This window comes from Cervus elaphus, chromosome 9 (assembly GCF_910594005.1).
Source record: "Cervus elaphus chromosome 9, mCerEla1.1, whole genome shotgun sequence".
Taxonomy (NCBI): domain Eukaryota; kingdom Metazoa; phylum Chordata; class Mammalia; order Artiodactyla; family Cervidae; genus Cervus; species Cervus elaphus.
The window spans coordinates 53,927,957-53,944,756 of NC_057823.1; the positions used below are offsets into that span (position 1 = coordinate 53,927,957).

Consider the following 16,800-nt stretch of genomic DNA (forward strand, 5'->3'; position numbering starts at 1 on the left):
AGTTACTCACAGAGATTCTGGGCTGTCTTGGAATCCAACACCTTTAATTCTTTCACTTTTTTCTTTTGCAGAGATTTCTTTTCTTCTCCACCTTCCTGATCCTTCTTGGCTAGTGACAGAAAGATTAGTAAAGTATAATTAAGGACAGGCCACATCTATGCCTAAAGGAACTACTGTCCCATCCTAGAGAGGCCCTTCACTTCTCTATCAGTAATGGTCTTCCTATGAAATTTCCTCAAGGCTAACCTCCTCTTTAACCACCCAATCTTCTATTACTGACTTCCCTCTCTAGCCGTAATAAATATGCCATTTTCATTTCTTTAATAGTTAGCAATAATACTTTCCCACCCAGAGTCTATCTACTTGTAGGGAACAGCAAACATTCTGTAGAAGACTAAATAGTGAGTATTTTAGGCTTTGCAGACTATTGTGATCTATCTCAACAGCTCAACTCTGCCACTACAGCAGGAAAGCTGTCACAGACAATACATAAACCAATGGGCATGACTATGTCTCCAGTGAAATTTTATTTACAAAAACAAGTGGTCAGCTTAAGAGTTATGGTTTGCTAATCCCTGTACTAGAGTCTTCCATAGCGTTATCCTTTTGTGCTATTACTACTTCTCTTTCAAGATCTGTCTTGATCATGAATTCCCTATAAACATTTTTTTGATTTCCCCAAATGGTTACGATTTCTCCCTGAATCCCCACTGCATCTGATACATCTTTACAGCAAGTCCTCTCACTGACTTTGTCATAAGCAAATATAGTCTCTCCTTCACAAGAGAAGGACTTTGTTATTCTTCTTTGAAAATACAGCATAAAAATATATTGATAGTAAGATCTTCAATATCATGTTTGTACACACACAGAAGGTATAATACACTCCTTTCCTTCTTCTATACTCTTCTCAGATTATCCAAAGCCAATGTATTCTTCCCTGATAGATGGAGTCACTCTCTGCATTGATGAGCTAATTTTCCTGGTATTTGTTACTTAGATTTCATTCAACAGTTAATAATTCAATGTTCATGATATTTCACATGTAGCATCTTGATCTTTTAAAATCCTGTGTTACTTTTTAAGTGTGGATACCTTCCCACCCCACTTGGATTTTGAACTTCAAGAGCATGGGCAAAATAATTCTTCACTGTATCACTCCCTCAGCACCTAGCATGACAGCTCGCTAGTAACATTCTCTCAAAAATGATGCACACTGCCCACTGAGAAGGACTGAGCAATAGATAGAAAGAAAACAGGACTGGACAGACAATTTGTAAAATATTTTATCAACTTTCCAGAAAGCTGTATGGGACTATCTTGGTAAGGAGTATCAAGAAGGTGACAAAGCTAATTGCTTCTGAGGAGAAGAGTAGGGTGCTTGACTATGGACATGGGAGGAATACTATTCAACACAAACCCTATTATACTATTTGAGTTTTAAACCACTGAAAAGTATTACCTGGTATAAATAAATAGGAAAGAAAGCAAATAAAAAGAAAGTTATATGGCAAATGATACAAAGAACTGTTAACAAAAAACATATCCTTTGGCCTGATAGTTCTAACTGAAGAAGGAAAAATGCTAAATGGATGAAGATTAGTTATTTAAATAAAGACTTATTGAGTACCCATATGTGCCAGGCTCTGTTCTGGGTACCAGGAATAAAACAAAATACAGAAAAACACCTGCCTTCATGGAACTTATATTCTAACAAAGAGAAACAGACAATAAATCAGCTAATAGATAAAACAGTACATAGGTGGTCATAAGTGCTATGAAAAGAAAACCAAGTAGGGAAGAGAACTGGGGGTTTAGGTGAGGGGATGAATTATAACTTGAGTGGGGTGACCAGGGAAGGTTTTAGTGAGAATGTCACATGACAGTAAAAACCTTTTATAAGGTGAGAAACCAAAGCAATTCAGGCAGCAGGAACAACAAATGCAAGGCCTGATGGAAAAAGGAAAAACAAAAAGCTCATTACTGGTGGAGTGGATGGAATGAAGGGGAGAGCTGGAGTGAAGTCAGAGAGGATCTAAAGACAGATCATATAAAAATGAAAATCAGAGGTAGTCAGATAAAAATTTAGACTTAAAACACCCAGACTGTATCATAAAAACTTAGAAGCAGAGGGGCAAAGTGCAAGTAAATCTCTCATTTATACAGTAAAATGAAAAGACAGAGATCACCACTGATGTTGAAAAACAGAAAAATAGACTTGTGTTGCTTGGCGATAAGATGAAATACAACGATATGTAGAATTCAAGACAAGTACTAGAAGTAATGAAGAATTACTAATGAACAATTTAGTAAAGATGACAGATAAAAGACAAGCATACGAACTTCCAATTTAATCAGAATGAAGTATCCCCATGTGGAGGAAATATTATTATGTCTAAAAATTGGGGAAGGTATAGGGACCAAAATTGAAATACAGTTTCTATACTTCACATGGACTGGTAAGATACAAATCATTAGACTGGGAAAAGTACATATAATGCAATACCAAGAGCAACACCTAAGCAAACTGTATGAAGTGATATACTCAGGCATTAAAAATATTTCAAAATGGAATCAAAAATATTTTTATAAAACTCACAGAAAAGTAAGGAAAAAGAGGAAACATACAGAAAACACAGTGGCAGACTTAAGCTCTAACATATCAGTAGTTACCTTTAATATAAATGATCTAAACCCTAGGCACCTCACCCTCCACCTCAGTAAAGGCAGAAGCCCAGGGATGACCTGTGGCCCCCTACCCACGTCTCTTCTTACTCCTTTAACGTGTGGCCTGAGGCATGTTGTGTCAGGACCTGCCAGCAATGAAACCTTGTTTTTCAGGATTCTCTGATACGTGCTGCTGAGGTGCATCTTGCAATCATAATAAGAACCACAAAGGCTGGTCCAGCCACAAAACTGGCCCAAGTGAGTGCCCCCAGACATGCCCAAGTAACAGCATTGCTAGGATGAGACCTACACAAAACACTGGCAGAGTAGAGTAACAAAAGACCCAATAATATGTTGTCTGTAAGAAATTTTCTTCAAATACAAAGGCTGAATGTAAAAGACTGAAAACAGATATACCATGCAAGCATAAACCAAAAAAAAGTACAAAGGCTATATGCTATCTAGTGAGTAGACTTCGGAGCAAAGAAAATAGCTGGAGACAATGAGGGACATTACATGACGATTAAAGGATCACTGCCTTGTCACGGCAAAGGGATTTGCATAACTCAATGAAGCTACGAGCTATGAGTCATGCCATGCAGGGCCACCCAAGACGGACGGGTCACAGTGGAGGGTTCTGACAAAATGTGATCCACTGGGGGAGCGAATGGCGAACTACCCCAGAATTCTTGCAGACACTGAAAGATGAGCCCCCCAGGTCAGTAGGTGTCCAACATGCTACCGAGGAAGAGCAGAGAATAACTACTAATAGCTCCAAAAAGAATAAAGCACCTGGGCCAAAGTGAAAACAATGCTCAGTTATGGATGTGTCTGGTGATGACAGTAAAATCCAATCAATTCAATGATGATAGTAAAGAACAGTATACACAGGAACCTGGAATGTTAGGCCCATGAATCAAGGTAAATTGGATATGGCCAAGCAGGAGATGGCAAGAGTAAACACTGACACCTTAGCAATCAGTGAACTAAAATGGACGGGAATGGGTGAATTTGATTCAGATGACTGTTATATCTACTACTGTGGGCAGAAATCCCACAGAAGAAATGGAGTAGCCCTCATAGTCAACAAAAGAACCTGAAATGCAGTACTTGGGTGCAACTTCAAAAATGGCACAACGATCTCAGTTCATTTCCAAGGCAAATCATTGAACATCACAGTAATCCAAGTCTATGCCGCTACTATGGATGCCAGAGAAGCTGATCAGTTCTCTGAAGATCTACAAGACATCCTAGAACTAACACGAAAAAAAAAGATGTCCTATTCATCATAGGAGACTGGAATGCAAAAGTAGGAAGTCAAGAGATACCTGGAGTAAAAAGGTAAGTTTGGCCTTGGAATACAAAATGAAGCAGAGCAAAGGCTACCAGAATTTTTCCAAGAGAACTAGTCATAGCAAACACCCTTTTTCAACAACACAAGAGACAACTTACAAATGGACATCACCAAACAGTCAATACCAAAATCAGATTGATTACATTCTTTGTAGTCGAAGACAGAAAAGCTCTATACAGTCAGCAGGAACAAGACCTGGAGCTGACTGTGGCTCAGATCATGAGCTCCTCATAGCAAAATTTAGGCTTAAACTAAAGAAAGCGGAGAAAACCACTAGGCCAGTCGGGTATGATCTAAGTCAAATTCCCTATGTTACACAGTGGAGGTGACAAATAGATTCAAGGAATTAGACTTAGTAAACAGAGTGCCTGAAGAACTATGGACAGAGGTTCATAATATTGTACAGGAGGCAGTGAACAAAACTATCCCAAAGAGGGGGGAAAATGCAAGAAGGCAAAGTGATTGTCTGAGGAAGCTTTACAAATGGCTAAGAAAAGAAGAGAAGTGAAAAGCAAAGGGCAAAAGGGAAAGGTATACCCAACTGCATGCAGAGTTCTAGAGAACAGTAAGGAGAGACAAGAAGGCCTTCTTCAATGAGCAATGCACAGAAATAGAGGAAAACAACAGAAGAGCAAAGACTGGAGATCTCTTCAAGAAAACTGGAGACATCAAAGAAACATTTCATCCCAAGACTGACACAATAAAGGACAGAAATGATAAAGAGCTAATAGAAGCAGACTAGATCAAGAAGAGATGGCAAGAGTACACAGAAGAACTGTACAAAAAAGATCTTAATGACCCGGATAACCATGAGTGTGTAGTCACTCACCCAGAGCCAGACATTCTGGAGTGTGAAGTCAAGTGGGCCTTAGAACAATAAAGCTAGTGGAGATGATGGAATTCCAGCAAAGTTGAAATTTAAAATCCTAAAAGATGATGCTATTAAAGGGCTGCACTCTATATGTCAGCAAATTTGGAAAACCGAACAGTGGTCACATGACAGGGAAAGGTCAAGCTTCATCTCAATTCCCAAGAAGGGCAGTACCAAACAATGTTCAAACTACCGGACAATTGCACTCATCTCACATGCTAGTAAGGTTACGCTCAAAACTCTCCTCACTAGGCTTCAACAGTACCTGAACCAAGAACTTCCAGATGTTCAAGCTGGGTTTAGAAAAGGTAGAGCAACCAGAGATCAAACTGCCAACATTAGCTGGATCACAGAGAAAGCAAGGGAATTTCAGAAAAACATCTACTCTACCTCTGTGTTTTGTTGACTAAAAACAACAGTGTGGATCATAACAAACTGTGAACAACTCTGAAAGAGATGGGAATACCAGACCATCTTACCTGTCTCCTGAGAAACCTGTATGCGGGCCAAGAAGCAACAGTTAGAACCTTATATGGAACAACTGACTGGTTCAAAATTGAAAAAGGAGTATGACAGGGTGTTTATTTATTTTTTTAAGGGTCTTCATTGTCACCCTGTTTACTTAATTTATATGCAGAGCACATCATGCAACATGCCAGGCTAGATGAGTGTCAAGCTGGAATCAAGATTCTGGGAGAAATACCAACAACCTTTGACATGCAGATGATACCATTTTGATGACAGAAAGCGAAGAGGAACTAAAGAACCTTTTGATGAGGGTGAATGGAGAGAGTGAAAAAGCCAACCTAAAACTCAGTATTAAAAAAACTAAGATCATGACATCTGGTCCCATCACTTCATGGCAAATAGAAGGGGAAAAGGTGGAAGCAGTGACATATTTCTTCTTCCTGTGCTCTAAAATCACTGCAGATTGTGACTGCAGCCATGAAATTAGGTGATTGCTCCTTGGCAGGAAATCTATGACAAACATAGATAGTGTCTTAAAAAGCAAAGACATCACTTTGCCGACAGAGGTCTGTATAGTCAAGGCTATGGTCTTTCCAGCAGTCATGTACAGATGTGAGAGTGGGACCATAAAGAAGGCAGAGCGCCAAAGCATTGATGCTAAGTGTGGTGCTAGAGAAGACTCTTGAGAGTCCCTTGGATAACAAGGAGATCAAACCAGCCAATCCTAAAGGAAATCAACCCTTAATACTCATTGGAAGGACTGATGCTGAAGCTGAAGTTCTAACACTTTGGCTACCTAATGCGAACAGCCAACTCACTGGAAAAGACCCTGATGCTGGGAAACATGGAATGCAAAAAAAAGAGGGCGACAGAGGATGATGGTTGGATGGCATCACTGATTCAATGGACAGGAATGTGGGCAAACTCCAGGAGATGGTGAGGGACAGGGAGGCCTGGCATGCTGTAGTCTATGGGGTGGCAAAGAGCAGGACACGACTTGGCAACAGAACAACCATCACCACCACCACCAGGAAGACATAACAACTTTAAATGTGTAATGTACCAAACAACAGAGCCTTAAATGTAAGAAACAAAGACTGCTAAGAGATGAAATGAGAAAACCAGCATAGCCAAGCCATGATAATACTTCAAGATATTAATAACCTATATCTCAGTAATGGCTGGAACTCTATACAAAAAATCATCAAAGATACAGAAGTGAACAGTAAAATCAATCAACAGGGTCTACTTGATATATTCATATGTAGAACACTTCACCCAACAATAGCAGAATAAATTCTTTTAAGATGCTCACTGAATATCTACCAAGAAAAATGTCTACTCAGGCCATAAAATAAACCTCAACAAATTTAAAGGATCAAAATCAGATCATGTTCTCTGACCATAAAGGTATCAAACTGTTAATATAAATAACAGAAAGATACAGAAAATATCCAAACACTTGGAAACTAAAGAACCACTTCTAAATAATTTGTGGGTCCAAAGAGAAGTCTTAAGGTAAAATTTAAAAATACATTAGAAATGAACGAAAATGAAAGTCTGACATATCAAAATGTATGGGGTATAGCTGAAGCAATGCTGGGAGGGAAACTGACAGTGCTAAGTGTACATTACATGGTTGTCTGAGGAGGCCTTACAAATAGCTGAGAAAAGGAGAGAAGTGAAAGGCAAAGGTGAAAAGGAAAGATTTACCCATTTGAATGCAGAGTTCCAAAGAATAGCAAGGAGAGATAAGAAAGCCTTCCTCAGTGATCAGTGAAAGAAATAGAGGAAAACAACAGAATGGGAAATTCTAGAGATCTCTTCAAGAAAATGAGAGATACCAAGGAAACATTTCATGCAAAGGTGGGTACAATAAAGGACAGAAATTGTATGGACCTAACAGAAGCAAAAGATATTAAGAAGAGGTGGCAAGAATACACAGAAGAACTATACAAAAAAGATCTTCATGACCCAGATAACCATGATGGTGTGATCACTTACCTAGAGCCAGACATCCTGGAATGCGAAGTCAAGTGGGCCTTAGGAAACATCACTACAAACAAACCTAGTGGAGGTGATGGAATTCCAGTTGAGCTATTTCAAATCCTAAAAGATGATGCTGTGAAAGTGCTGCACTCCATATGCCAGCAAATCTGGAAAACTCGGCAGTGGCCACAGGATTGGAAAAGGTCAGTTTTCATTCCAATTCCAAAGAAAGGCAATGCCAAAGAATGTTCAAACTACTGCACAACTGCACTTGTCTCACACACTAGCAAAGTAATGCTCAAAATTCTCCAAGCCAGGCTTCAATAGTACATGAACTGTGAACTTACAGATGTTCAAGCTGGATTTAAAAAAGGAAGAGGAACCAGAGATCAAATTGCCAACATCCACTGGATCATAGAAAAAGCAAGAGAATGCCAGAAAACCATCTACTTTTGCTTTATTGACTACACCAAAGCCTTTGACTGTGTGGATCACAACAAACTGGAAAATTCTTAAAGAGATGGGTATACCAGACCACCTGACCTGCCTCCTGAGTAATCTGTATGCAGGTCAAGAAGCAACAGTTAGAACTGGACATGGAACAACAGACTGGCTCCAATTCAGAAAAGGAGTACATCAAGGCTGTATATTGTCACCCTGCTTATTTAACTTATATGCAGAGTACATCATGCAAATTGCCAGGCTGGATGAAGCACAAGCTGGAATCAAGATTGATGGGAAAAATATCAATAACCTCAGATATGCAGATAACACTACCCTTATGAGAGAAAAGCAAAGAACTACTAAAGAGCCTCTTGAAGAAAGTGAAAGAAGAGAGTGAAAAAGTTGGCTTAAAACTCAACATTCAGAAAACAAAGATCATGGCACCCAGTCCCATCACTTCATGGCAAATAGATGGGGAAACAATGGAAACAGTGACAGACTTTTATTTTTTTGGGTTCCAAAATCACTGCAGATGATGACTGCAGCCATGAAATTCAAAGATGCTTTCTCCTTGCAAGAAAAGCTATGACCAACTTAGACAGCATAATAAAAAGCAGAGACATTACTTTACCAACTAAAGTCTGTCTAGTCAAAGCTATGATTTTTCCACTAGTCATGTATGGATGTGAGAGCTTTCTATAAAGAAAGTTGAGCACCGAAGAATTGATGCTTTTGAACTGTGGTGTTGGAGAAGACTCTTGAGAGTCCCTTGGACTGCAAGGAGGTCAAACTAATCAATCCTAAAGGAAATCAGTCCTGAATATTCACTGGAAAGACTGATGCTGAAGCTGAAACTCCAATACTTTGGCCACCTGATGCGAAGAACTAACTCACTGGAAAAGACCCTGATGCTGGGAAAGATTGAAGGTGGGAGGAGAAGGGGACAATAGAGTATGAGATGGCTGGATGGCATCACCAACTCAATGAACATGAGTTTGAATAGGCTCCGGGAATTGGTGATGGACAGGGAAGCCTGGCGTGCTGCAGTCCACGGAGTCTCAAAGAGTAGTTGGACACAACTGAGCCACTGAACTGAACTGAAATTTACATTAGAAAAGAAAGAACTCAAATCAGTAATTTCCTACTTTAAGAAAAATGCACATATACAGAATCTAGAAAAATGGTTCTGAAGAATTTCTTTACAGGGCAGCAATGGAGAAACAGACAGAGAGAACAGACTTATGGACAGGGAGATGGGGAGCAGAGGGTGAGATGTATGGGAAGAGTAACATGGAAACTCACATTACCGTATGTAAAACAGATAGCCAACAGGAATTTGCTGTGTGGCTCAGGAAACTCAAACCGGCTCTGTATCAACCTAGAGGGGTGGGATGGGGAGGGAGATGGGAGGGAGGTTCAAAAGGGAGGGGATATATGTACACCTATGGCTGATTCATGTTGAGGTTTGACAGAAAACAATGAAATTCTGTAAAGCAATTATCCTTCAATAAAAAAATAAAAAAGAAACTAGAAAAGAAGAAGAAGAAACAAAAACAAAACAACCCATAGCAGGCAGAAGGAAGGAAATATAAAAGAACAGAAGTCAATTAACAATAAAAACAACAAAAAAAAGTCAATGACACAAAAGGTTGGTTTAAAAAATAAATCAATATAAACCTCTAGAAAGGCTGACGAAGGTAAAGAGAAGACCTCTCTCTCCAATATCAGGAATGAAGCAATATGACTTTAGATCCTGCAGCCATTAAGAGGATAATAAGGGAATACTATAAATAACTTAGTACTTATAAACTGAACAATCTACCAAAAAATGGACCAATTCTTCAAAACCCACAAACTACCAAAAAGTCAACCAGGATGAAACAGGTAACTTGAGTCCTACTAAAATCATTTAAAAAACTGAATTCATGACTAAAAGTTTCCTGAACAGAAAATCTCCTGGCCGCAAGGCTTCACTAGAGAATTTTACCAAACATTTAAAGAAAAATTAATGCCAATCTCCTTCAGAAAATAAAAAAGAGGAAATACTTCCTACATCATTTCAATGCCACCAAACTATCCACTTTAAATAGTTAATTTTATGTTAAATGAATTTCACCTTAATAAAAAAATTTGTGATTTTTAAACACTGTTTAAGATGTTTAAAACCACTAATTAAATCAGTAAAGTTTGAATATGGATTATATATTAGATAACAGTGTTATATCAATGATAAATTTCCTAAATCTGATAATTTCATTGTGGTTATGGAAAAGAATGCCCTTGTATTTGGGAGAAACACGCTGAAGAATTTAGGGGTAAAGGGCCATGATGTTGGTACTTTATCTCTGAAACAGCTGGGTTAAAAAAGAAAGAAAATATTCATAGCAGCATTATTTGTAACAGCCAAAACATAGAAACAACTTGTCTGTCAACTGACAAATGGAAAGACAAAATGTGGTATAGTCATATAATGGAGTATTATTCAGCCATAAAAAGGAATGAAGTGCTAATACACGCTGCAACATGGTGAACCTTGCAAACCTTGCAAATGGTTACTGAAAAAGGCAGACACAAAAGTGCAAATATTGTGTGATTACACTGATACAAAACATCTAGGATAGGCAAATTGAGAAAGAAAGTAGATTAGTGGTTGCCAAGCTGGGGGAAAAGGAAGTGGAGACTGACTGCTAATGAATTGAGGGTTTCTTTTTTAATGTGTTGAGAATGTTCTAGAATTAATGCAGTGGCTGCACCACTGTGTGATATACAAAAAGATCATGGAATTGTACACAAAGGATGTATACAATATATACATACATACTTAATACAATATATACATACATACAATGAACCACAGGTCTAGATAGAAATTCTGAAATTATTAACCTTCTAAAAGAAATAATAGGGAGTTTCCTGGAAGTTCAGGGGTTAGGACTCAATGCTTTCACTGCCATGGCCTGGGTTCAATCCCTGGCTGAGGAACTAAGCTCCAGCAAGTCTTGTGGCATAGCAAAAAAGGGGAAAAACAAAAAAGAAATTGGAAAAGTTTTCACCACTTTGGAAGGGGCAAAGATCTCTCAGAAACAAAAAGTACAAATCACATGGTAGGAAAAAACCTAATGTGGCCTCCTGGGATTTTCTTGGAGCTCTAAGAAAGTAGGAGTTCCCTTCTAACGCATATACCCTGTGAAACTCCCTTGAATGTGAGTGGCTTGATCTATTCTGGGCAGCCCTTTAAAACAGAAGTTTAGAGCTCAGAGACAAGAGAAGTCAGAGAGATCTGAAACTGAAGCAGATGCTCTCTGTCATCCTTAAAGAAGTTACTGCCATGCTCTGGAGAAGGCCACATGACAGGAAACGGTGGGCAGCCTCTACGAGCTGAGAAGAGTCAATGGCTGATGGCCAGCCAGAGGAGAGGAACCTGTGTCCTACAATTATAAGGAACCGGATTCAGTCAAATACCATGTGAGTGTGGCAGAGGACACTGAGCTCCAGAACGCAATCAGCCCAGTCAGAACACTGACTTCAGTTTGGTGTGACCGTGAGCAGAGAATTTAGCTAACTTGGATTCCACACCCATGCAAACTGTGATATAATAAATCTATGTTGTTTAAAACCATTAAGTTTGTGGTAACTTGTTACACAGCAGTAGAAAATTATATAAAACATAAACTAAAAACGGATAAAATGGACTATCAAAATTGAAAACTTTTATTCTTTGAAAGACACTGGTAAGAAATAAAGACATGTGACAGACACACTGAGAGAAAATGGCCTGCACTGCATGCGGGAACTTAGCTCCTTGACTAGGGATTGAACTTATGTCCCTTGCATTGGAAGCATGGAGTCTTAACCACTGGACTGCCAGGGAAGTCCCTGCAAAACACATTTTTGATAAAGGACAAGCATTCAGAACATATTAAAAAAAGTCTCATAAGTCAACCATAAGAAAATAAACACCCCAATTTTTAAAAATAGGCAAAAGACACTGGACACATCAGCAGAGAGGATACACAGATGAAATGGTAAGTAAGCTCAGAGAAGGCGCTCAACATCATTAACTCATTAGGAATATGAACTAAGAATTAAATTAACTAGGGATTAAAACTATAACGCTCAAGCTACTAGAATCACTAAAATGGAAAAACAAAACAAACTGATAAATAGTAAGTGCTGGCAAGGATACAAAGCACCTGCAACTTTCATAATTGATCGTGGAAATGAAAAAAATGGTATAACCACTTTGGAAGGTAAACTGAAAACAGTCTTGCAGTTTCTTATACAGTTAAACATACATTCATTGTAATGTATGACCCAACAATTCCATTCCTAGGCATTTGCCCAAAAAAATAAAAACATGTATATTCAGACAGTATCTTGTATGTAAATACTTCTATTGGCTTTATTCATAATTGCCAAAAACTGGATTCAACCCAGATGTCCCTCACCAGTGAATGAACATAAAGAAACACTACTCAGCAATAAAAAGGAATGATCACGCATGCAAACAACACAGACAAATCTCAAATACATGATGCTAGGTGAAAGAATTCAGACTTCAAAAACTCCTTAGTGTATGATTTCATATATATGACATTCAGAAAAAGAAAAAACTGTAGGGAAAAGAAAACACATCAGCCCCTGCCAGGGCTTAGTGGTGAGAAGGGGATGAACAAATGGGAAGAAACTTTAAGAGTAATGAAGCTGTTCTCTATCTTTACATGCCTGTATACATTTGTCAAAACTCACAGAACTGTACACATAAAAAGGGTAAATCTTATTATATGCAAATAATACCTCAACAAACCTAATTAAACACATTGCATCTTCAAAGCCAATAAAATGCAGTAGTGTAAAGCTACAGTAACTCTAGGAGTGATAAAAGGAACAAATGAAGTTCTTAATAAGAAATAATAATAAATAGACAAGATTCTAGAAAAAGATAATGAAACATATTATATGCTAAAGTAAAAACTGAGATCAATTAAAAAAGTATAGTCTAGGACTTCCCAAGTGGCTTTAGTGGTAAAGAACCTGCCTGCCAATGCAGGAGATACAAGAGACTTGGGTTTGATCCCTGGGAGGAGGGCATGACAACCCACTCTGGTATTCTTGCCTGGGGAATTCCATGGACAGAGGAACCTGACAGGCTACAGTCCACGGGGTTGCAAAGAGTTAGACATGGCTAAAGCAACTTAGCATGCATACACAGACACACACACACACTGTATATAGATAGACAGAGTGTACATCTAGTGCCCTCAGGACAAGCTGCTGAGCACATGTCATTGATTTAAAAAAAAAAAGTATAGTCTAATACAGGAGTAAACTTTTTCTTAAGTTACTAGAAAATAAATATATGGCTCTATGGGACACATCACCAGAGAGGATACACAGATAGTAAGTAAGCTCAGAGAAGGTGCTCAACATTATTAACTCATTAGGAATATCAATGTTCTAATTGCAATTTCTGTTGCAGTTACTCAGCTCTACCGGTGTAATATTAAAGAAGTCAGAGACAATATGTAATCAAGTGGGCATGGCCGTGTTCCAATAAAACTTTCTTAACAAAAATGGGTTGGCCATAGTTTTCTAACTACTGATCTCATCAATAGTGTTGGAACAACTGGTTCTCCATTTTAAAGGAAAATAGCTAAGATCTTAACTTTATACTATTCACAAAAACAAACTGCAAATACATTAAACAGCTAAATGTTAAAAACAGAAATACCGGGGCTTCCCTGGTGGGTCAGCGGTAAAGAATTTATCTGCCGATGCAGAAGACATAGGTTCGATCCCTGATTTGGGAAGATCCCACATGCCTCAGAGCAACTGAGCCTGTGTGCCATAACTACTGAGCCTGTGCTCTAGAGCCTGGGAATTGCAGCTGTTGGGCCCATGTGCTGCAACTACTAAAGCCCACGGGTTCTAGAGCCCATGCTCCTCAACTCTTAAGAGAAGCCACCACAGTGAGAAGTCCTCACACCATAATTAGAGAGAAGCCTCCACTCTGCAACCAGAAAAAGCCCAAGCAGCAACAAAAATCCAGCACAGCCAAAAATAAAAATAAATAAGTAAAATTCATTAAAAAAAATGCATTATAATTCTGAATAAAAGAAAACTTCCTTAAGAATAACACAAAATCAAGATGGTATTAAGGAAAAGACAGACTGATTTGAGTATATAAAATTTTTGTTTTTCAAGGTAGTAAAAAAAATCATCAGAAAAAATATGAAAAGAAATGAAAATTTCCATTTCCAGTATTAGAGGTCAAATCTTCCATGGGAAAAATATCTAAAAATGCTGGTATGGTATTTAAAAATCACCTTGAAGCACAGAAGAGCTATGAAGATGGTGATGAACTGCTCCAGAGAAGCAAGCAGGACAGTGGAGCACTGTTCTTGTTATTCTGGGCTCTGCGCAGCGGGGGTGCACAGGGGTCAAGATCCAGTTCCTGAGCCATAGAGCAAATTCCTGCTGGCTACCTATTTGTATCAACCTAGGGGGTGGGATGGGGAGGAAGATGGGAGGGAGGCTCAAAAGGGAGGGGATATATGTATACCTATGGCTGATTCATGTTGAGGTTTGCCAGAAAACAACAAAATTCTGTAAAGCAATTATCCTTCAATAAAAAAAAAATTAAAAAAAAAAAGATCCAGTTCCTGCCTAATGTGGGGAATCTCATACAAGACTCCTCTTTTGCTGGGAACCCAAAAGATTACATCCTCAGAGATAAAAGTGAACACAACAGGTTTGCAGTTGGGAGTCCTAGAAAACCTACACTCTAGGAACAGGGTGAACCAGAGGCAGATCTAGCCTTTCCAAAACCACAACCAAGACTTGGCATAGCTCACTTCCTGACTGGTTCAAGGTGATCTGCCCACACACTTATTTGTCTAGAGAGGAAAACACAATAGGAACAGATTTATGTATGATCCAGACATTGGAGCTAGCCAATGAGATGTGACAAGCCAGCCTTTTAGGGCTTCCCTGGTGGTTCAGGCAGTAAAGAATCTGCCTGCAATGCAGGAAAACCTGGTTCAACCCCTGGATCAGGAAGACTCCCTGGTGAAGGGAATGGCTACCCACTCCAGTGTTCCTGCCTGGAGAATTCCATAGACAGAGAAGCCTAGCGGGCTGTAGTCCATGCAGTCGCAAAGAGTCAGACACAACAACAGCTAACATGTTCAAGGATACAGAGGAAAAAAATAAAAATAGATGAAGATGAAGAAGTTTGTCAGAGAACTAAAATTTACTAAAAATATAAATGAATGGACATTCTAGAACTAAATAAAATTAGGAGCTCAGTAAAGAAAGAAAGAAAAGAAAGTGAAGTCGCTCAGTAGTGTCTGACTCTTTGCAACCCCATGGACTGTAGCTTACCAGGCTCCTCTGTCCAGGGAATTTTCCAGGCAATAGCACTGGAGTGGGTTGCCATTAGACAGGTTTAACTAGAGACACAGTAGAAGAAGTTGATGAATTTTAAGACAGATCAATATAGGAACTAGAGCCAAAAGATGAAAAGTAACAAAAAGAGTGTAAGGGACATGTGAAGATGTCCAACATATGTGTAACTGGAGGCCCAGGAAGAGAAAAAAGGACTAGACGGAGCAATTAATAATACGGTGCTATACAAGTTGGGCTTCCCATGTGGTGCTAGTGGTAAAGAATCTGCCTGTCAATGCAGGAGACGTAAGAAACTGAGTTCGATCTAAAATTTTGTTAAGAGGACAGATTTCCTGTTCAGTGTTCTTATGAGAAAATGAAAATAAAGGGACATAGAAATCTTTTGGAGGTGATGGATATGTTTATTACCTTGATTGTAGTGATGATATCACAGGTATATGCATATGTCCAAACTCATCAAAATGTATACATTAAGTGCAATTTTTTGTATGTTAAATACACCTGAATAAAGCTGGAGGCTGAAGAGGGAGTTTGGGGGAGAATGGATACATGTATATGTATGGCTGAGTCTCCTTGCTGTCTACCTGAAACTATAACAACATTGTTAATCAGTTATACTCCAATATAAAATAAAAAGTTTTTTTAAAAACGCTAGAGGCTAGAGAAAGGGGAGAAACGTGACTTGGAGCACAGGAAGAGCCCCACAATTTCAGTCTTAAACAGATGCCTTAGATAGGTATGCAAAGAAAGTAAAATATTAAAAATAACAAAACCAAAAGAAACAAGCCCCATGACACATACACACATAAAATGGAATGTTAAATATGATATTATTGGCACCAAATCTGAAAGCAAAGTAAAATGCCAATAATTAAAGGACAAGAACAAGTAGACAGAAGCAATATTTGAAGAGAAAATTGTTGCTAATTTTCTAAAAGTGATGAAAGACTGCAATACACAGAACTAAAAGCTTGGAGAATCCTAAGTATAAATACAAAGAAAACCACATGATGGCACATCACAGTAAAACTTCTAAAAGCCAGAATAAAAAAAAAAAATTCTCCCAAAGTAGCAGGAGGTAGAACATGTTATCTTCAAATGAATTAAAAAAACACTGACAGAGGAGGGTTGTTTTGTGTGTGTGCATTTTTTTAAGGAAAAACAAAAAATAACCTTCAAACATAGAAGTGAAATAAAGATATATCCAGATAAAAACAGAGACTTCGTCACCACTAGACTAAAATAAATAATAAAAGGGGCATGCATTCATTCAAGCAGAAAAAAAAAAGTATCCCAAAAGGAAATACAGAAATGTAGGTAGGAAGGGAAAACACTATAAAGGAGTTTTTAAGTGAATATTGATATGATAAAATAATAGTAAATGTTTGTAGGGTTTAAAAAATAATGTTTAAAATATTTTTAAAAGAATTAAAATGCAAGACATGCATAATTCAAAAGATGTGTGTTTAAAGTTAAAATATTATAAAGTTCCAACATTACTTGGAAGGTGTTAAAAGTTCTAATTTATATTAGGTTGTAGAATAAGGGAAATGTGAAATAATAAAGTTTGAAATGAATCAATAAGAACAGAAAAAAAGGA

At 38.2% G+C, this 16,800-nt stretch overlaps 1 protein-coding gene across 1 annotated transcript in view; it reads right to left on the bottom strand.

The window, feature by feature from the left end:
- DIAPH1 (diaphanous related formin 1) overlaps positions 1-16,800 on the bottom strand; it is a 108,891-nt gene that overhangs the window by 17,134 nt on the left and 74,957 nt on the right. The window contains 1 exon segment of the mRNA XM_043913037.1: positions 11-109. Within this exon segment, the coding sequence (XP_043768972.1) occupies positions 11-109 (99 nt within the window).